Source organism: Doryrhamphus excisus, linkage group LG13 (genome assembly GCF_037039965.1).
Source record: "Doryrhamphus excisus strain RoL-2023G ecotype Guam linkage group LG13, RoL_Dexc_Guam_v1.1, whole genome shotgun sequence".
Taxonomy (NCBI): domain Eukaryota; kingdom Metazoa; phylum Chordata; class Actinopteri; order Syngnathiformes; family Syngnathidae; genus Doryrhamphus; species Doryrhamphus excisus.
This window is the reverse complement of record NC_136369.1, coordinates 8297130-8319778: the sequence shown is the minus strand read 5'-3', so window position 1 is coordinate 8319778 and position 22649 is coordinate 8297130. Positions and strand designations below refer to the sequence as shown.

Genomic DNA, 22649 nt, shown 5'->3' with positions numbered 1-22649 from the left:
TATGAATGTGAGTGTGAATGGTTGTTTGTCTATATGTGCCCTGTGATTGGCTGGCGACCAGTCCAGGGTGTACCCCGCCTCTCACCCGAAGACAGCTGGGATAGGCTCCAGCACCCCCCGCGACCCTCGTGAGGAAAAAGTGGTAGAAAATGAATGAATGAACAACCGGCAGCTCCATCACTCAGGAGCTCAATGGCTGAAATCTCCAATCTCCGTTTGGGCATCTCAGTAGAACGCCACCGGAAGGCAATGTAAAACAACAGCATGATACTAGATCATTTCTGGTTCCCAGACCAACACCACGTTTCCATAACAGTTCATCAAACCGCCCCGATTGGAGCCAGAGATGACACGCATGGAACATTTACAGCAGATAGTTAAACAGCCATGTGACCTCATGTCAAGTGACAGATCCACAGTCATTTTAGAAGAAGCCGGTAACAAGGGGTCATGGGATTTTTACTGCTGGGATGAATTTTAAATTGCCCTTGCTCCCACTGCTCTATTAAAACACAAGCAGCGCTCTTACCCAGAGAGCGGGGAGGGTAGAGGAGAGAGAGAGAGGAAGAGGCTGCACTTACAGCATACAGAAAGAGGTAGAGAAAGAGTTGGAGTGGAGACAGCGTGAAGAGGCCGAGTGTGACAGCAACGGATGAGAGGAGGAGGAGGAAGAGGTGGGACGAGGAAGCGAGGGGGGCGGACCGAGTGGGAGAGAGGGGAGGGTGCATCAGAAAAGTACAGAAGAGGGAGCAGAAAGAGGGAAACTGAAGGAGTCAGGAGAAGGAAGCAGAAGCAACAATAAAAAAAAAGAAAAAGACAGCTCAGCAAATGATCCTGGTAACATTCCTCCCACAGCTGCACTGATCCAAGACCTGGGTGGAGAAGGGAAGCTCAGCAGGGAAAAAAATATATTGTGGCTTCATCTTTTTTTTTTTTTTTTGTGGAGAGCAGAATCAGAAGTCTCCCTGGAGAGGAAAGGAGAACAAGAGAGCAAAAGAGAAGAGGGATCAGAGAGCTTCTGTAGCCTCCTTGTGTCCTGCAGGAGAACATGGACTCTGACTCCGGAGAGCAAAGTGATGGGGACCTCTCTCCAGGTACTTTTTGTTTTATTTAATTTATTTTTACAAGGCAATATTACACTCGCTCTGTAGGTACTTTGCTTTTCATTGAATTAATTACATACTCTCAATTGAATCCAACAAAGAACCCTTTTTAGGACAACAAACCATATGTGTTAAAACTATTGAAGGAACCTATAATCCTCATTATATAGTTAAATAATATTGTGATATTATAACAAAAGTATATTGCCAAGGATGGAATGTTAATTTAGTAGTGATTGTAACAAGGATGTTATGTTATGTTGAGATTGCATCCTATTTTCCGCACAATTCCAAGTCCTTATTTTTGCACCGTTGCCTCAAAATAACCCTCCAGCTGAGCTGCAGTACGCGGGTATGTGAAAGCTGCTCTGAGCTAGTACATACATAGGATGCTGATGACTGACAAGCGAGTCTAGCAGGGTGGTCTGGTGGTGAAAGGCGGTTCAGTCGCCACCAGTTACCGGCAAGCTCCAACACGTGTTTAGTCATCATGAACACTTCCCTGAACGTGTCTCTCGAACACATCTCACATAAATGCATTGTCGGTTTTACCGGTGTGTTATGAAGTTTATATATCAGTATATGTATCCTGGAATCTTATATGGTGTATTATAACCTGGAATTCCTGGAAAAGTTTCCCTGATTTTTGTTTCCTAAACTATTATCCATAATGTGGACACTGATTTTAGATTCTTAGTCTTTAGTCTTTGTATGTAAATGATGCTCTGTTGAACTCCACCATCTGTGTGTCCATCTGGCACATTGTCTGTCTGTCTGTTTGATCCGCTGGCAAAAGCAAGGGGTACATTGATATGTGAGCCAGGCGGCCATATAAATGTGCCATCATCATTGAAAACGGACTTTCATTTGTCTCAGCCGAGGTCTGAGACAAACGTTTTCACTTCCTTACGCAGATTAATTAAGGTCTCTGAGATGTTCCTGTCTGGTCTATGTTATGAAAGTGAAGGGAAAATGATATTTTTTTAAGCCAATAGAGTCTGACTCATACTTAAATGCATCCTGCTCTGTGGCTGCACCACACTTTTTATCAAGAGAGGAAAAAGCGGTATGAGTGCCTGATGAAGGTCAACATTTTTGTATTATGAAGTGTAATGAAGTCAAGCTGGCCTACACTGAAACTGCTGTGCAGCTCAAATATGACGTTTTGTTTAGATGAGAGATGTGTGATAGATGCAATATATTTGTACAGTGGAACAAAGTGTTAAAAGTGTAAACAATGACTTGTTTTTCTTCCAGGTGACCTTTCAGCCTTATGTTTATGGTTGTTAGTAAGCATATTTTATTTCCACTTATTTCACCGTGACCTGTGACATACACCATTGATGTTTGACCGGGATCCAGGCGGCTTACACTACATGCTGAAAATCTACATCTTCAGTCATTTGCATGCAATTGATACAATGTCGGAAATAGATTTACAGCTCAATTCAACCCTTACGGGCCAATACAATCCATTTTCAGATGAAACAAATCACATAAGACATAATGGGAGTAGACCAGGGGGTTCCAAAGTGTGGCCTGGGGACCATAGTCAGCCCACGGCTTGTTTTTTACTGGCACTCCGTATATAAGATATATTAGATACTAGATAGACATTTAACTTTCACGTTTATTTTTAATATCTGGAAATGTACAAAAAATAAGTTTTGAATGCATTTTTAGAGTGGTGCTTGGTACCTTTGCATAGCTTGTGGCAAATTGTGCAGGTGGGAATTGGTTTCAAGTTAATATGACTTACCGTTTGGGAGTTATTTGTGAAAAACGACTTTTCCAATGGCTTCAAACCAGTTGTACTGATTTGCCATCCTAAAGCCCTTATGAACTGTACAGACAACATTCCTAATGGTCATAAACGTTTAAAAATAGGTAACCACTGTTAATAGTAAAATGTAGAAACAATCAAACACCTATTCTTAACTTTAATGACAGGTTATGTAATTACAATGTGTTGGATTACAGATGTAGAACCTCATGCGTGTTTTATAAATAATATTAGTTGTATTTTTAGGCTGCACGGTGGAATGCAGGCCACACAGGTTTGAGACCTGGGTTGGATTCCCCCCTTTGGCATTTCTGTGTGGAGTTTCCATGTTCTCCCTGTGCATGTATGGGTTTTCTCCGGGTACTCCGGTTTCCTCCCACATTCCAAAAACATGCTAGGTTAATTGGTGACTCCAAATTGTCTATAGGTTTATATGTGCCCTGTGATTGGCTGGCGACCAGTCCAGGGTCAGACAGCTGGGATAGGCTCCAGCACCCCGCAACCCTCGTGAGGATAAGCAGTAAAGAAAATGAATGGATTTTATTTTTAATTGTCACACAGGCTAAATATAAGTTAAACAAAGGAAGTTTTACTGTTTTGAATATCAGTGCTCCCTTCACCTAACATCTGTGTATATTGTTCTTCTCCTCTTCTCATGTTCCTAACAACCCTAGTTAGGGTCTTACTTTTGAATGAATGTCAAATGTCAAACCCACAAAAATCTGAAGAAAAAAACAAACCATAGACATCCAGTTCATCTATTCAGACTGAACTAAAGTGGCATAAGGTCCAATGACTCACAATAATTGTTATATTCTAATATTCCATCATTCTTTTAGCTACTTTGGCATTATGTTGGTGGAGATTGATTCAGCCCATAGCTTATTTTGGCAATATAATCTTGGCGATTCAGTCACCCAGACATCAATCTGCCATCTGCTGAGGTACTTCCACACATTTTTTGTCAACTTTGCAGTGGAACACAGGCTTGTTGACAAGCTGCTTGGCGGCCAACGATGAGATCCATAGGGGTGATGGGGGATGGTTCTATTATAAACAAAGCAACTAGAAAAGCTGTTTGATAACACAACGCAACTCCTCGGCCAGGTCATCCAGCCCAGTAATGACAAAATAAATAAAATAACATGTTTTAACTGACAAAAAAATGACATTCGACAATTACTTGCTGCACAGGCCACTGAGAAATAGTCTCTTGGTTTTGCATGCATTCTCAACTTCTTTAATCTGATACACAGATGGAGACTACTCACTTGCACCCCTGCACATGACATACACCCACAACCAAGAGCTGCTTCTGGAAAATTATAACACAAACTGCAAAAAAAAAGGAGGGAGGGAACCTGAAAATGGGGAAAAAAAGGCAACTTGGGAGATTTTTCCCCTTTAGTTTCCGCAAAGAGTCAACCTTAAGACTCCCAGGTGTTATATGCATCTTCTGACATGTTTCATAACATCTGTGACATGTTCAAAAAGCGATCGGTTCTTCCCCTGCTTGAACTAGTACCAAAGCATGGACTTGGACCACAGAGGCATTTTGACGAGGCCTCATAGAGACGCACTCATGACGAGGTTGTGGTTTGATGGGAGACACAACGCAAACAAGGGACTGGAAAAGAGAGCTCTTTGGATTCAAGAAATGCCCAGCGCTGGTTTTAGACTAGCAGCTCACACTGTAGTGTGATGTTGGTGAAAAGCTAACGTGAAAAAAAGGCAGTCACACAGATTTTTCTTCACACCTAACTAACTCTGGCATAACAGAACCCACTGTGCTCATTACTTTAAAGACTGAGTAGGAAAATATGGAGACACTGTAAAAGACCTCATACAATGTTACTATTCCCAACAACAGGATTAACATTAATGAATATCATTTAAGCTTTCAGTTCATAAAATGTTCTGTTCCCTGGACCCGTGGGTTCCAAAGTACCAATAAAAATGTTTAATGCGGTTATTAAATACGTGTTCCAAGCAAAGGAAACTTGACAATATGAACAATGTTACCTTATATTAACAGAACAAAGACCGATTCTTCTCTATTAAAAATCTTGAAATGTCTTGAAATGGTTATTTTATACTCTATTAACAAAAGACAATATAGTTACATTAAAATTAAATAGAAATAACCAGAGTGACCTTTGCTTTCCAGTGACGCCACACTGAGCTTTAATGTTATAAACAGCAATAGCTTCCGACACTTTTCGTATAAACTGTAGCATCTCAGGATAATAAATTAATGACAATAAATAACTGTAAAGCATACATAACAGACCGTACATGACAGTAGAGTTCAGAGAGTTTAATGACCACATTTACACTGACCTATATTACACTCCTTGCGTGTAATATAGGTCCACTTTTAAAGTAGTTCTCCAAATGGTTTATTCATTTATTATCAACTCCTGTACTGACAAAATTAGACAATGGGGTTTGGCAGTAGTCCGGAAGTCCTCAGGAGTGTGAGCAATCGCAGTGGGCGTGGCCTAAGACGGGCCTTGAATAGAATGAATTAAAACAGACCGTTTTACAGCTGGAATGGGTGCAGATTCTGAAAGATCTAGAAAGCTTTGTGTGCCTGTTATTGTGTGTAGCTGCTCTATAGGAGTCCACAACTCAATAAATAGGGACAAAAAATAGCATAATAGGTCCCCTTTAAATCAGATATCTCCATTTTTTTATTTGGTTGTTTTTAGAGGGTACATCTTATAATTTTGTTACCTGGCACGTTTTACTATTTTCTTTTTGGTGTAGCTCTAATCTTACCTTTGTTTTGAGTATATGCCGGGGGCCATTAAAAACAAGCAAGAGGATGCAAATCATTTCTTTCTGAATTTGAAACCATTTCCTCTATTGCTCTTCTTTTAAAGTTACTAGCCTCTGGGAAGTAGAAGGCAAATCAGACAGAAATATATATTTGTGGGTTTAAGACATTAAATGGGAAGAAGGAAAAGGAGACTCCAATGTGACACTTTTTGTAGTAGGCTTATATTGGATTTAACACATGTGGGGGGTTTAGGATTTGTGCTGTCAGTGGAGAGGGTTAAGTTTCCAGCAGGAATTTATTCCCTCAGTGGCTGCAACAACTCTTCAAATGTGTGTTTGTGAGAAGAAGTGAACCACAGTTATTTCCTTGTCATTAGTTAGCAGTGGTGGGCCCACAGCCGCAAGGAGATCAGCGCCCAGGCCTTGGCGCTATCAGAGCGTCTAGGCCAAAGACTGTATACTACGTATCCATTTTTATCACGCCAATCAAAGCAGGCAGAAACATTTTAATTGAGGGAGTGTAGAAAGTTGACACCAAACCTCCTCCTCCCCCTTTTTTCACATTTGACCTGTGCTCCCAACTGTTTTCATTGGTCTCCTCCAGAAGCTCAGAAATTTCTTCCACTCTTTTGAAGTAACATTATATGAAGAGGCCATGCTTCAGCAACAGTTTGTTGGCTAGTCCAGCTGCATACTGGCCCATAGTCATGAAACAGTCCAGTGTGAAATGCCGTTGACAGATTAAAATGTTTTTCTTTTGCTGGTAGGGAATCAGGAACTCCAACCACTAGTGCCTGATGCATTGTTTGGAATTGTAACAAATATTTCTTACCCCTTACACCCATCAAAACACTTCCTGTGAGCCATTGTTAACAACGTAAACACAAAAAGTGGAGCTTGGGGGAGGGCAGAGAGCGTATCTGGCCTACATCGCACGCCCATATAAGGAAGCCCATCTATGAGTGACATCACAAACCTCCAGTTTTACCATGCCATCTGAAACCGAGCGTTTTCAGCCATCCCAAACTTCTTTCAGGGCTCACTTCCAAGTGCGCAAACGTCATTATCTGAAACGTTGGCATTGTTTAACACACGAATACTACATTCTAACTACATTTATAGGTCAGGAAAGTGGAAAAAGCATAATAGGTCCCCTTGAACTGTTGCCTTTTTACAGTAAGAAAAGTAGCAATTGGCTGTCCTAGAAGTGGCAATGTTTCGAGATGGCATCATCGTCTAATTTGCATAGAATGTTGCTATAGGAAAAAAAAACTTAACCTGTGGGAGAGAGAAAAAAGTGAGCAAATACACTTACCTTGACCTTGACCTTTACCTTTACCTTAAGGAGTGCAAATACAGTACCATCAACAGCAGGAATTGTACAACAACTTTCACTTTTGAGCCCAAAAACTCATCAACCACACCAGGAAATGTCGCTAGACACTATGTCACTAGTTGCTTTTGAGAAAAAAACTTGTTAGGTTAATTGGCGACTCCAAATTGTCCATAGGTATGAATGGTGTGAATGGTTGGTCATGAGTGTGAATGGTTGTTTGTCTATATATGGAATGTGGGAGGAAACCGGAATCCCCGGAGAAAACCCACACATGCACAGGGAGAACATGCAAACTCCACACAGAGATGGCCAAGGGTGGAATCGAACTCTGGTCTCCTAGCTGTGTGGCCTGGACTCACACCCACCACATGTTTATATTTACACAATTCAACATGTCTGAAGTTAGCATGCAGCTAGGAGACCTGGGTTTGATTCCCCGCATCTCAACATGTTCTCCCTGTGTGTGCATGGGTATGAATATGAGTGTGAATGGTTGTTTGTCTATATGTGCCCTATTGGCTGGCGACCAGTCCAGGGTGTACCCCGCCTCTCACCCGAAGACAGCTGGGATAGGCTCCAGCACCCCGCGACCCTCGTGAGGAAAAAGTGGTAGAAAAGGAATGAATGAATGTTGTCAGAGTGGGTTGTAATGTCGCCAGATTTAGTGAAGGAAACAGTGTTGATAGGTAAAAAATTAAATGCAAAATCATCAAATATGACTACAAAAAACAGACTGTGTTGTGGAAAAGGAAATGAAAAGAAGAATTTAAAAAAAAGATAAGCCGTAGAAACAAAGGTTGCTAATGAATTGCTAATTTGTATTCATTGAGTTATCTGTATCAGAATCTCATCACCAAAAGAAAACTTTATTTGGTTGTTTGGGTTGTTCATTAAGCCAGCCTGGTCTCCTCACTTCTTAAGAACTCAGTCCAAGTGGGTGAACTCGTAAACAGGCCAAAGTTATGGGAGATGCTGCCATGGCCTGGATGATTGTGCCTGAGAGTATTGTGTGTGTTGAGCGGGAGCCTTTTTGCATTGCCGTGTGGGTCTCTTTTTTAAAGCAATGCTACGCCACGCTGAGACTTGGCTGAGATCTAATGAGAGGGCCAACTAGGGCCGGAAAACATTTACTTCCTTTATGGTCAACTCAGTGTACACTCGGTAAGGAATGGAGTCAAAGAAAAAGGAGAGGATGCTCAACCAGAAGATGTTTCTGGTATATCTGACACACAAAAGGACTTCAACTGCAGCTACAGTCATTTTCTTTTACCACCCTCGCCTCCTCATCCTCTAGATTTGCATATTTATGTCACTGGTCTTCAAATGATGTGACGCATCTGCAGATTTTCCTAAGAGAGACTCAATTTTTTTCCCCACCTGCATAAATAAATGCATGTTTCTACACCATCTTTTTTCCCTCCTGTCTTCTTGAGTGGATTTTGTGAAATGAAAACATACATATTATTTTCATAAGACATGGCCATCCCCAAACAGAGCATTCCACCAAAAAAATTAAGAAAAGTAATTCAGTTCCAAAAGCCTGCAAAGACTGTAATATACAGCTTGCATCACTGTTTTGCAATAAATGCCACAAAGTGAATACTAAGGAGATTTCCTATTCAATTGTTTGTGTAATAAAAGCGGCAGAGCTGTATGAGAAATTTCAAGTCAGCCCAAATGGGATAAAATTTTTGGGTGTGATAACAGAAAATAAATAATAGCACAGGCAAACAGTACGTGTGCATGTTGTGGCAAATGTTTACCCTTTTGTGTGCAATTAAGACGTAAAGAGCTGCAGTTGCTTCGAAATTTCCCCTTCATGGTGGTTTAGTAAATAACAGGCAGCATTTGTCTGCCTTTCATATTTTGGATTTTATACACATCCTGAGCATGTCCCAACAAAACATTGGTTAAAACCAGTGAGTTCACAGAAGGACCCAAAAGTAATTTTAACTTTCATGTCGTGTTTATGTCAAATCTGACCAATTTACAACTTAAAACACTAAATAATCATCAAGGCCTTATGATATCCTCCACACTCCAACTTATGAAAGTGATAATCACAACTTTCATTGAATTTTGTTTGTTTCAGTCAACCTTGTTAGACATGGTTCCTGGTCGAAAGCGACCGCCATAAGAAATGAATGAATATCCAGATTATACTCATTCGTCAGATGAGAAAACTTCCCCATATACACCGCAATAACACACAAACACCCGTACATTGCAGTCGACCATTTTCAGCATTTTGACAGCTTGGCATGTTAAAAGTGGGGCCACGCGCAGGCCACACAGCTAGAGTTCGATTCCCCGCTCTGCCATCTCTGTGTGGAGTTTGCATGTTCTCCCTGTGCATGTGTGGGTTTTCTCCGGGTACTCCGGTTTCCTCCCACATTCCAAAAACATGCTAGGTTAATTGGCGACTCCAAATTGTCCATAGGTATGAATGTGAGTGTGAATGGTTGTTTGTCTATAAGTGCCCTGTGATTGGCTGGCGACCAGTCCAGGGTGTACCCTGCCTCTCACTCAAAGACTGCTGGGATAGGCTCCAGCATGCCTTCAACCCTTGTGAGGATAAGCAGTAGAAAATGAAGGAAATTGTAATTATATTCTATTCTTAGAAAATAGTAGTGTAATGATGACTTGGAAAGTACAAAGGACTGCCGATTTGTTCCTGGGATAGGCTCCAGCATACCCGCGACCCTCATGAGGATAAGTGGTAGAAAATGAATGAGTATTTTTGGCCAAAAATGGCAGACCCAACCGTAGTAAGAGAATATTAAGCTAGAAGTAGCATTCAATAATTAATAAAGTGAATATTTTAGTTGTTTGAGCATAGTACAGTGGATTGGAACCTACCAGTATAATGAACAGTTAAATTATTGTTGCCTTTGGGATGACTCTGGCTGTGTAATTCATACTATATATAATACGGTGGCCTTTTCTAATCTTGTAATGCCAGAGAAGTAGATGATACTGCAAGAAATACTTCATTAGGCAGATTGTTGCAAACACTTTGTTGAAGTCCGTGATGCAGGCCAACTCAATGCTATTTTCTAAACGGTTCCCCAGCCAGATGAATTTGCAGAGCAGGCAAGAATGACACATATGGTCTATAGTTTATAGAATTCTCCCTCAGTCTTTGATTTTGCTGTGTAATAATGATGAGGGTTTGGCACAATGTGGTAGAGGGAACCTCCCTCAGTGGGGAGAAGAAAACAGATAATGCCTGCAGCCAGTTCCCATGCCCGACTAACCATGAGTGTGCTACAATGGCAGTCCACTGCTGATTATAGCATTCATGTTAAAGCAGAGAAAAAGTCAAAGGGCATTGATCTCTCAAGGTCTTTTAGTCCTATCATTCTCAGTGGGCTGGACTAGTCCTGTTGTCCTCCATAGTGACTGCAATGGGAGCCACCATAGAGGTCACTTTCTTCCACTTTCCTCATGACCGGCAATCAGGCCAATGGCATTTTAATCAATCACGTCTCATGCAACTTCCTGTTTTAGCCTTAGCTCAACAGGGACACAACCATTCAAAGTAAGACCCATGGAACAGGAACAGAGCATCACATACCGGCCATGCCGTAGCCAAAGGCAATTTGTTCTTGTGTTCTTTCTGATTCAAATAGGCTTTTAAGTGATTTTCTCTGGACAGTTAGTCACAGCATCGGAACCTGCTCCTGGTTTTATCATCTCAATGTTAAGCATCTTCTACAGGACAGCTCTCCTATGTAACGCTCATCTGCTTCCTCTGTCAGTGAGACCACAGTAGCTGCTTGTTTTTGGGTGTTCTTAAGTTTTACTATTGATATAGTTCCTTCCTAATTACAATCATGTAGTATTTCAAAAGGTTTACAATATACGCAGGATCCACGCATATTAGCGATTCAGCACTCATAATAGTTTCTAAATAATTTCTAAATAGGTTAATTGGCGACTCCAAATTGTCCATAGGTATGAATGTGAGTGTGAATGGTTGTTTGTCTATATGTGTCCTGTGATCGGCTGGCGACCAGTCCAGGGTGTACCCCGCCTCACGCCTGAAGGCAGCTGGGATAGGCTCCAGCACCCCTCGCGACCCTCGTGAGGAAAAGCGGTAGAAAATGAATGATTGAATGAATATTAATTTCTAAATACATTATGTGGTAATACAGGTAAAAAGTACAACATACATACATGTACCATTGTTAAAAAAAATTCAAGTTTATGTGTTTCGGCTTTACCAATAATGTTTTTGTCAAGTATTGAGATTTTGCACTTTGTTCTGCGCACTTGGTTGAACGCACCATAGTTGCTGTGAGACACAAAAATGAAACACATATAACATATTATACCCCATGACTCCACTTCTATCTGTTCATGGATCATCTTACATTATCATTCATTAGTGTTGAGTACCTGTAAATGTTATACTTTAAAGGCATTTAATTAGTGTATGAGGTATACTAAAGAGGGAGGAAAGGGTTCTATCTAATAATCTAATCTAATAATGACAACACTGACCTCCATTGTATATGATGATCCAAAATCAGAGAACTTCAGCGTCAAATTAGCAGGACAAAGCTTTTGTCAAAAAGCATCTTTTTTTATGAGCATATCAGTTCGTAGTTTTTTACCACTCACGAGTGATCCTGGAAGGTAGCAGGAATTTACTATAGTTTGACTCTTGGAAAATTTATTCATTCATTCATTTTCTACCGCTTAAGGTCGTGGGCATGCTGGAGCCTATCCCAGCTGTCTTCGGGCGAGAGACTGGGTACACCCTGGACTGGTCCCCAGCCAATCACAGGGCACATATAGACAAACAACCATTCACACTCACATTCATACCTATGGACAATTGAACATGCACACTCCACACACTCCACTAAAGTACAATGCATGAATAAAAGACTGTCAACAGGATGAATGCAGTACAAAAATAACTGATTTTATATTCAAAACATTTAACACTACATTTGATCATAGTCAAATATGTAATGGAAAAAATAAATATAATAATCTAATCAATCTTGAGGAATGGGATATGAGTTTGCTCTTTAGCCATGCTACATCCATTTCTGTCCAAAAAGCCAGATTCAGGCAGAAAACACCTGCGGTGAGCACACAAGTATTCATTTGTCATGGTTGTGTTTTCTTTAAAGTAAGCAGAATGCCTCGGAGATCTTGTGTGTGTGTGTGTGTGTGTGTGTAGAAGAGAATGCATAAAAAAGTTGCGTGTTCCAGTTTCTACAACAGTAATTATTCTCCATCCACTAAAAGGAAACAGACTTTCATCTCAGTACTCACACTGATGAAGGCCACTGGAGGAATTAAAAGAGTTATTCATTAACCCTGCAGCTCTGATTGCCCCTCTACATCCTGAGTAGTTGTTAATGGAGTACTGAATGACCTCCTTCAGAGCCAGAGTGCCCTTTGGAAAAGATTGTACAAGATTTGATGACTACGAACAATACATCTTACTTCCCGCTCTCTTTAATCCTCCTTTAGATACTTTCTTCTTCCTCTTTGCATATACAGCAACATGGCATGCAGGGGTGGTGCGTTTGAGTCATTTTGTGACAGTGGCAGTTAAAAATAGGTCTGTGTGGAACCTTTACAGGACAGACTGAGAGGAGGAGAGGCTCGGAATGGCAAAAACTCCAACTCTACCAGTCAAGCTGTGGTATTTCACCCTCACTGTCCGCTCAGGCTTGTTAACGATGTAGACAATTAAAAGAAAATGCCTCTGTTGTATGCGTGCTGTGCATAAAGTGTGCAGAAACACCATTTCGTAGCACAAAAATCAGGCCAATGAAAAAGAAGTGAAAGTCAAGCTGTCACTGAGTATGTTTTGGCCTCCCTCGGGTGACATTTTGTTGATATTGACCATGATTAGTTGTGTATGTCCCCAGTTACTCAGAGCACATTTTAGCATTTCTCTTTATAGCATGAGCAGACATAACCTGGTAGATTCACAAGAATGGATCTCTCTGCAATCACATGCATGGGCATACACTCCATAGCCAAAATATTAGGGATACCTGGATTCTCATTAGATACAATACGCAGTTCCATATTTTTGAAGTTATTGAAGTTTATGCAATCAGCAGCCTACAGTCTGGTAAGAATGAAGCAGTACTGTGAAAGGAAATGACGAGCCTTTATTGTGACACCGCACACAAACGGCAGAGAATGATCTTTCTGCTCCAACATTCTCATTAAAACCCAATAATTAATGTATAATGAGGCTAATAAAGAGGCTATCTATGTAGTAAAGTATGATTATTTACTAGACCAGGGTTCAATTCCACCCTCGGCCATCTCTGTGTGGAGTTTGCATGTTCTCCCCGTGCATGCGTGGGTTTTCTCCGGGTACTCCGGTTTCCTCCCACATTCCAAAAACATGCTAGGTTAATTGGTGACTCCAAATTGTCCATAGGTATGAATGTGAGTGTGAATGGTTGTTTGTCTATATGTGCCCTGTGATTGGCTGGCGACCAGTCCAGGGTGTACCCCGCCTCTCGCCCGAAGACAGCTGGGATAGGCTCCAGCACCCCCCCCCCCCACGACCCTCATGAGGAAAAAGCGGTAGAAAATGAATGAATGAATGAGTTTATGCAATCAGCAGCCTACGCTCTGGTAAGAATGAAGCAGTACTGTGAAAGGAAATGACGAGCCTTTATTTTGACACCACACACAAACGGCAGAGAATGATCTTTCTGCTCCAACAGCAATACTGTATAATCTTCCCATTAAAACCCAATAATGAATGTATAATGAACGGAGCTCTATGTTGTGTCAGGGGCATGTGGTATTTTAAAAGAGGCTATCTAGTAAAGTATGATTATTTACTGTCATGGATAAAGGGTGATCCATTTGAAGGTGCCATCATGTCTGTTGTTTGTCACCTGCCAACAACACACCTCCCCTTGTCTGCTCTTTGAGTGTTTGGGTGTGTGTTTGTGCCCTTCAGAAAAACATCACATGCACCTGCGGCGTATCACTGGGTTTCAGGTAACGCTGAACATCCGCATGTTGTCACTAGCAACGTGTGTGTGTGTATGTTTGACAATGATATCTGATCCAGACGGGATTTAGAGCTGTGTAGTAGGTGAACAAAAACATTATGATTATGAGTAAATGACTCGTGGCTCCAAGCAGGGAAGGAACAAATCAGCAGTCCTTTGTACTTTACAAGTTATCATTACACTACTATTTTCTAATAATAGAATATCATTACAATTTCATTCATTTTCTACTGCTTATCCTCACAAGGGTTGCGGGTATGCTGGAGCCTATCCCAGCTGTCTTTGGGCAAGAGGCGGGGTACACCCTGGACTGGTCGCCAGCCAATCACAGGGCACATATAGACAAAAACCATTCACACAAACATGCCGAAGGGGGAATCGAACCTGGGTGTCCTAGGTGTGTGGCCTGCGTGCGAACCACCGTCCACACACACACAAAAAAGAAGTGAGATAAAAAAGTTACCTAGAAACCCCACCCCACCAACCACTGCCACAAATAGATCACAGTCCTGTGGGAAATACAGAATTTGTTAGAATAGGTGGGCCCACCGTGGCATTTCTGCCTGATGCATTTCCACCGGTGCCACTTAGCTAGGTGTCATCAGCAGGGAGGCACCCTTCATACTGTAGATGTTTCACTCTTTTCCTACCAGGACTTCTCCAAATGGTGGAGCAGGGCCACTCCCTGCAGCCGGTACCACGACCCTTCCCTCCCCCAAGCTTGTCACTTTGCCTGAGCCACAGTCAAAAGCTCCCCTCTTCCGCTTCTTCTGCGAGGTCTTTCAGGGCCTTTTTTAATTTGGGGCCTCTGATGCCCAGAGTCTTCAGAAACCGCTGGGTGGAGGTTCCAGTTTCGCCTCTCCAGCTGACTTCCACTGGGTAGATGTAACCGGATTGTGTGGGAAATACATAACAGTATGTCTTGCTAAACTAACGCTGATGTATGAACAGATGTTTTACATGGAAACTTCAGTTTTAGAGGTGCATTTGTTTCCTGTACATCTATTTCCTATAAATAAATCCAGTTGTGCTTTTATAGGGCGGCATATGTTTTCTCAAGGCAAGTTTGGCAGTTCTCCGTATTCCACACTGTATGAACACTATGTTTTTGATGTAACGCAGCAGAAAGTGTTGACTCAGCGCTCTAGAAACACCGGGCAGAACAAAGAAGAGAGTGTCTAGCCAATGGCAGCGAGCCGTGAGCACCATCCTAATCTTGACGTCACAAATGAAGTGTTGAAAAGTTAAGATGGAAAGTTAAAAGTTCATAGCAATTTCTAAATGTGGAACCACACCAGCATAGGTTGGGACCCATTTTGACTAAACGAAGGAGTACCGTATACTTAGAATTAATCGGTTATGAATTCACCACTTGGGTCACTGTTAAGCTGGAACCTATCCCAGCTGACTTTGGGTGATAGTTACTGTATATGTGCAATAACATTCCTTTGCGGGCGGCACGGCGGTCGAGTGGTTAGCGCGCAGACCTCCTCTGTGTGGAGTTTGCATGTTTTCCTTGTTTTCTCCGGGTACTCCGGTTTCCTCCCACATTCCAAAAACATGCTAGGTTAATTGGCGATTCCAAATTGTCCATAGGTATGAATGTGAGTGTGAATGGTTGTTTGTCTATATGTGCCCTGTGATTGGCTGGCCACCAGTCCAGAGTGTACCCCAACTCTCGCTTGAAGACAGCTGGGATAGGCTCTAGCACCCCCCCGTGACCCTTGTGAGGAAAAGCGGTATAAAATGAATAACATTCCTTTGCTTAATTGTGTCCCATTTAATGCTTAGGAATGTTGGACTTTGTGACAATGTTCAAAAGGAGGTCCCCCATGTCTCCATGTGGACTCTCTCAGCTCACTAACCAGAGTCTGACTCATACTGTACAAGTCCTTTTCCAACAGTCTGACTCACACACTTAAGAAGTGTCCTTTGTCCATCTTCAACAGCATCCTTCAGGTTGTTTACATTCCAAACCACTTATCCCAGGGTGGAGGATTTGTTTGCCTCTTAGATCCAGTAACTTCATATTGGGTGTACTTTACTTTCTACTTTCAGCACCCCCACTTTTCAGCTGTGACAACAGAGTTGACTTATTGGTGATTCATTTTGAATGTCTCTATGCACACATTCATTGTGGATTGCAAAGCTGTTACTTTCAACAGAGTGCCAAGCTTTCACAAATCTATCGGATTTGGGTTTGGGATATCAGACTCCTAAGAACAAAGAGGTGCTTGAGAGAAGCATTAAATGGTTGATATAAAGCACAATGAACACCATACATTTACATTATGACTCTAACTTAAATTAATACTTAAGTATGACACATTTGCAGTGTTGCAACTTTAATTCCATTCATTTACATAACGCCAACAGCAGTCATTCATGGTACTTTACACATGAAGGTCACAAATGAAAGAACCAACTGAAACCTTACATGAGAAAGCATTTGGTGACTTTGTCGCTAAATCTGGTGACATTCCAAAACCCTAGTGGCGACATATTTTCTCAAAAGTGACTAATTACAAATCTAGCGATTTTCACATTTTAAAAAAAGGCTTTACACCCTTAGTCTCCAGCTAATCACAGGGCACATATAGACAAACAACCATTCACATGTGGGAATTTACTGTATTTGCTGTATGTCATCATCCTCTGGCAGAATTTAGTCCTACTTTGCTGGACTTCATCTCGTAACTCAATTGTATATTGAAAATGTTATGCAGGAGTATTGATTTTTAAAATGTCAGTAAGTCATAAGGTCAACATGTACTCACATTTACTGTTCACTGTTTCTTCTGTGTTTTTAATCATATACTGTTAAAACTTCTCAAAGACGTGACTTTAGTGATACCTATAAATTATTGCAGGATTCAGTCAAGCCAATAAAAGTATACACAGTTTGGAAAAGTGAACACATCATCAGTATTCTTCATTGCGTATGTTTGTCCCCGCTCTGGAGCCTCTGTAGCGGTTTCACTCCATCCTCCCATGATGCCACACAAAAGAGCACAAAGAGGGCACATCCCATCATTTGTATTTTGAAATGATTGTGGACAGACATTTGCTTTACTTGCTAAATGTCATGGTGGACTAATTATACGTGCATGAAATGTCATTTTGCTTTAAACTAATTCATGAAATGCCACCGGCCAGCACTCTCATTGAAGTGCGGCTTTAAGCCTCTTGTGGATGTGTCCCGATGTGCGACACACACACACACACAGACACACACACTGTGTTTGGTCATCTGTCTTTTTCTGTGTCTGAATGCATAAGCCATGTCTATAAGGGTATGCTTGAATGTGGCATGGAGGAACTTGAGAGCCCTGACCTCAAGGTCATCAAACACCTTTGGGATGCACTAGAACAGAGATGTGGTGCCATCCTCCCCCAGGTCCAATATCAGCGACATGACCTCTCAGATGTTTCTCTGGATGAATGCAAATATGCACTATGGAAAATGTTAGAGCTGCAAATATCCATGTTTTCATCCTGGTTTTCAATCACAATGTATTGCTACCGGGCGGCACGGCGGTGGAGTGGTTACAGTGCAGACCTCACAGCTAGGAGACCAGGGTTCAATTCCACCCTCTGGCATCTCTGTGTGGAGTTTGCATGTTCTCCCCGTGCATGCGTGGGTTTTCTCCGGGTACTCCGGTTTCCTCCGCCATTCCAAAAACATGCTAGGTTAATTGGCGACTCTAAATTGCCCATAGGTATGAATGTGAGTGTGAATGGTTGTTTGTCTATATGTGCCCTGTGATTGGCTGGCTGGCGACCAGTCCAGGGTGTACCCCGCCTCTCGCCCCAAGACAGCTGGGATAGGCTCCAGCACCCCCGCGACCCTCGTGAGGAAAAAGTGGTAGAAAATGAATGAATGAATGAATGTATTGCTACCATGGCAACATAGAGAATATAGAAACCCTTTATTCCTGAAATCACTATTATTCAAATTGTAGAACAAACTGAGGAAAGAGCGCAAACAATGCTCTAAAATGAGTGATAGCAAGAAACCTCAACCACTGTGTACATACAATATACTTACTGCTAAATTGTCATTTCTTAAGACTTATTGAAGTACTACATTGTTTGTACTCACTCATCATCCAACTATGTAATTCATTCATTCATTTGGAGAACATGCAAACTCCACACAGAGATGGGAGAATATAACCCTGGTCTCCTAGCTGTGAGGTCTGCGCGCTAACCACTCATCCGCCGTGCCGCCCCCAACTAACACCCCCAATTATGTATGAATTTATTTATTATTATAAAATTGGCCAAGAGTCCATTTGGAATACAGGAAGTGAACAAATGTATTGTAATTGATGTGAAAGAGAGAGTGGGTGGGATTCAATACTCCTTTTTGGACATGTGAATGATACTATGGGATGTATTTCTGTGTAACTTGTGAACTGCGTGTTCAAAATAAATTAAACCATTACCATGGCAACCTGGTGAATCATGTTTTTTTCACAACTTTGGCCCTGATGTGTATTTATATGCCCTTAGCGAACCCTAAATAGCAGCCTCTGGCCTTATGCTGGTCTTCACATCCACACTAGATAGACACACGTCAGGCATCATTTGCTAAGAATAGTTGAAGGCACGAATGCCCCGCTGTGATCAATGTGGACAGAGAGTGTGCAGAGGCGATGTTATCACTCCGCAGCTATTTGATGTTCTCCACAGTGGATGGTAATCATTCCTCCTTCAGTCAGCCCACAGCACCGCTGCCAGCTCCAGGAAGGCCGCCGCCCTGTTATAGAATGTGCTTGCACCGCACTACTGTACATCTGCTCGGCTCTACACTTCACATTGGTTTGTTTTAGCAGTTAGCAGGAGCTGTTTCACACGCAACCTGTGAAAGTCTTTGCTTATTCCACATCAGCATTCTCACGTCTGCTTCTTATCTTTTCTTCTCTAAGGGCAAGAGAGCTTCAACTCTCGCTCCTTGGCCCTGCAGGCCCAGAAGAAGATCCTGAGCAAAATGGCGACCATGGTGGTGGCCAACATGCTGACCGACGACACCAGCAGTGAGATCCTAGACGAGCTCTACAAGACAAGTCGTGAGTTCACTAAGAGCAAAAAGGAGGCCCATAAGATCATCAAGGATGTCATCAAGATCGCCCTGAAGATCGGCATCCTCTACCGCAACCACCAGTTCAGCCCCGACGAGCTGGACACGGTGGAGCGCTTCAAGAAGAAGATGAACCAGGCGGCCATGACGGCGGTGTCCTTCTACGAGGTGGAGTACACCTTTGACAGGAATATTCTGTCAGAGCTGCTGCTGGAGTGCCGGGACCTTCTTCACTCTATAGTTGAGCAGCACCTGACCACACGTTCTCATGCTCGCATCGACCACGTTTTCAACCATTTTGCCCACGGGGAGTTCCTGGCTGAGCTTTACGGGGAAGGAGACGAGTACAGACTCTCTCTGAGGAAGATCTGCAACGGCATCAACAAACTGTTAGACGAGGGAACGCTTTAACCGTTTGACTTTTGACCTCTCTTGCCCTCCATCTTTCTGCTCTCCACTGCCCTCCTCTCACCCTTTGTGCACTCCCTGTATCCTGCATCTGTTGCCATGGAGCTAGTTGTAACATCCTGCATTCGAGGCCATGTTTGATGAAGACATGATCTCCGCTGCTGCATACTTGGACTGTGTGTGTCCCATTTATGTGCAAATGAACCAATAGCCAAAAAAACATGCATTTGGTATATATGGATGGAAGATTACAGTAATCATTTTTTTTCTTTCCGTGTGTGTGTGCGTGCACGTGTTTTTAATGAGACTGGCATGAATCATATGTACATAAGACCAATGACATGTTGTGTTTTTGTCCAGAGTGTATCACTTGTCTTTTAGTAAAAACAAAATTATTTCAACATAATTTTGTTATTTCTTCAGACAACAATTGAACAAAGGAAAACTCAATTGTTCCTTTATTGATTAGTGTGCTAATGTGTTGCTTATCCAACATCAACTCCCTTACATTGGGGCTTTGAAGACTTGATACTTCCTCCTCTTTGAGGTGAAATTGTCTCCAAAACAGAAATTATAAGGATGAATTGGATGGGGACAATAAACCACAAATTGCACAAAAGCCACAAGTTTCCTGTTCACTTCACAAACACGCATGCAAGGCATGACTTTACTAGCATGCATTTGAAATATCATCCAATGAACCATTTCTACTTCATCGGATGCCCTGTGGACGTGGTTGCATGCTCATATTTTCTAGAAAAACAGACCACCACGAAGTGAACATCCACTATTGTGATATGCTGAAGTATAATCTATCACTCAATAGCTACTTTGTTCAATTGTGTAAAACAACGACCTCTAGTGGTGATGCAACAGAATTTCAAATAAGAATTAAAATCACTATAAAAAAACACAGTAAATAAGTAGCTTCCGTATGAACTAGGACAAGGAAATATAAATCCAAATGCATAAATCCAAGTATACTCAGAATAACTTTTAAATAGTATGTTTATAGTACATGTTGTACAACAACTCTTGAGATGAGTCACCCATGCAGTCTTAAAAAGCTCTTTGAAAGAAGGTTATGAAGGGGGAAGAAATGATTTTCTTCCATAGATCCTTTGAGACAAACCATTAAGGAAATCCCAGAAGAAAAGCAGTCATAAAATATTTACATAAGTGAATAAATAGAAAAACAAACGCCACATTACATTACATTAAATTACATTTCATATGTCACTGATATATGAGAACCGAATTCAGGATCTTGTTTGATCATATGTGAAGTCTCTGAACTTTGAACTGATGCTTGTTTGATATTTTTTTATAGAATAAGCAAGCCTGTAATTATTATTACTTGTTGATAATTATCACGACGACTCCCACTACTACGAAGTACACATATATTATTTGTCTATTTGATTTTGTAAGTTCATTCAACAAAATACATAAACATTAACTGCTCTTCGATATTTTTGACAAAATGTTACGTATGATTTAAGTAGTAAAAAACATTTTAAAAACGTTTGGTTTCTTCATCGCTGTATGCTGTGGCCACCAGGTGGCAGCAGTATCACATGGGGAAAAAATACTACCCCGCCATACTTCAAGTTTGTGCCATTTTTTGTAGTTTTCTTGTATTTTTCGTCTACACATTTTGATAACACGATTCTTTGAAACAAAACTGCATAATATATTTTCTCATTTGCTGTTTTACAATGAAATATGGCGGACACACAATAACAAACCATAGACGTAGATAAAGAAAGGACAATCAAAACATGCACTTGCAGTTACTAAACACTAGATGGCAGTGTTTCATCATATCTCCCTTCTGTTGCTCTTCATGGATGTCTCCTTCTTCATCATTTCAGGATTTTGTTTTTAGATAATCCTTGAGTGTCCCCAGGCCCTCTGGAACCTGACCTATCGTCAACAGGGCTGTGGGTTTTTCTTTTACAATTAGTATGTAGCCTATACTGTAGATTTTCCATTGTTATTATTATACAACTAATAACATATCGTATTGTTGTGTTCAATGTACATTAACCCGTGAGATGTATTTCTATTCTAATATTATTCTAGTAATAATTATTGTAATTGCGTGTTCACTTGTTACTGAGCCTACCAGCAGCATCTATGTAGATCTAATTAGCAGCATGCAGAGTTTAGAAAGCAAATAAGTCATAAAAGTTGACTCGTAAATCTCCCCTGTGTGCATAAGTCTAATCGTTTGCTGCACATTTAATTGCACTTGCTGTTGACAAGCCAGTGGGCAGACAGGAAAGATCTACAAGCGTGGTGATGGCGCAGCTTGTGCGTGACGCACATTACTGGACAGGTCATGCTCCACGCTGCAAAAAGTACCACGTAGTCACATTTATTTAAACATTTATTTACGAATAAGTATTATTCACTTGTATACAATATTTCGTATTCGTTTCCGAGAAACTACATGGTCCTGTGTGAAAAAAACCAATAACTGGTGGGTTCACCCTAAGCAGCAACAACAGCAAACATTTGTGAGAACTTGCAAAGAGTCTCTTAAAGAGCTGTTGAGGAATTTTGAACCACTCATCTTTACATAATTGTTGTAATTCAGCCAAACCCGAGTGTTTTCCAGCATTAAGCACCTTTTTAAGATCATGCCACATCATCTCAATTGGATTCATGGTTCCATTTATCACAGCGTGTCTTCCTGAAACAGCAAAACAGCCCCAGACCATCACACTACCACCACCGTATTTTACTGTTGGTATGATGTCCTTTTTCTGAAATGCAGTGTTACTTTTACACCAGCATAGAAAATGGATGGATGGAAGGATGGATGGGTAATGGGACCCAAACCTTCCAAACAGATCAACTTTTGTCTCTATTTTCCCGAAGATCTTGGGATCATCAAGATGTTAGCAAAATTGAGGCAAGCCTTAAATGTTCTTTTTGTTCAGCAGTGGTTTTGGTCTCGGAACTCTGCCCAGTGTATTTCTTATAGTGGAGTCATGAACGCTGATCTTAACTGAGGCAAGCAAGGCCTGCAATTCATTGGCTGTTATTGTGGAGTCTTTTGTGACCTCTCGATGAAGTCATTGCCGCGATCTTGCGATCATTTTGGTTGGAAGGTTCACCACTGTTTTTGCCGTTT

At 41.4% G+C, this 22649-nt stretch overlaps 1 protein-coding gene across 2 annotated transcripts; it reads left to right on the top strand.

Annotated features, from left to right (window-relative positions):
* Positions 1-713: 713 nt before the first annotated feature.
* tnfaip8l3 (tumor necrosis factor, alpha-induced protein 8-like 3) lies at positions 714-21635 on the top strand. Of its 2 annotated transcripts, XM_058089445.2 has the most exons (3): positions 714-837; positions 952-1094; positions 18948-21635. In XM_058089445.2, exons 2-3 carry the CDS (start codon positions 1049-1051, stop codon positions 19508-19510), a joined length of 609 nt encoding a protein of 202 aa, XP_057945428.2. In that variant the 5' UTR covers positions 714-837; positions 952-1048; the 3' UTR covers positions 19511-21635. The 2 variants fall into 2 exon arrangements, with proteins under 2 accessions (XP_057945428.2, XP_078651626.1); XM_078795500.1 differs by having other exon boundaries at positions 717-1094.
* The last annotated feature ends 1014 nt before the right edge of the window (positions 21636-22649 follow it).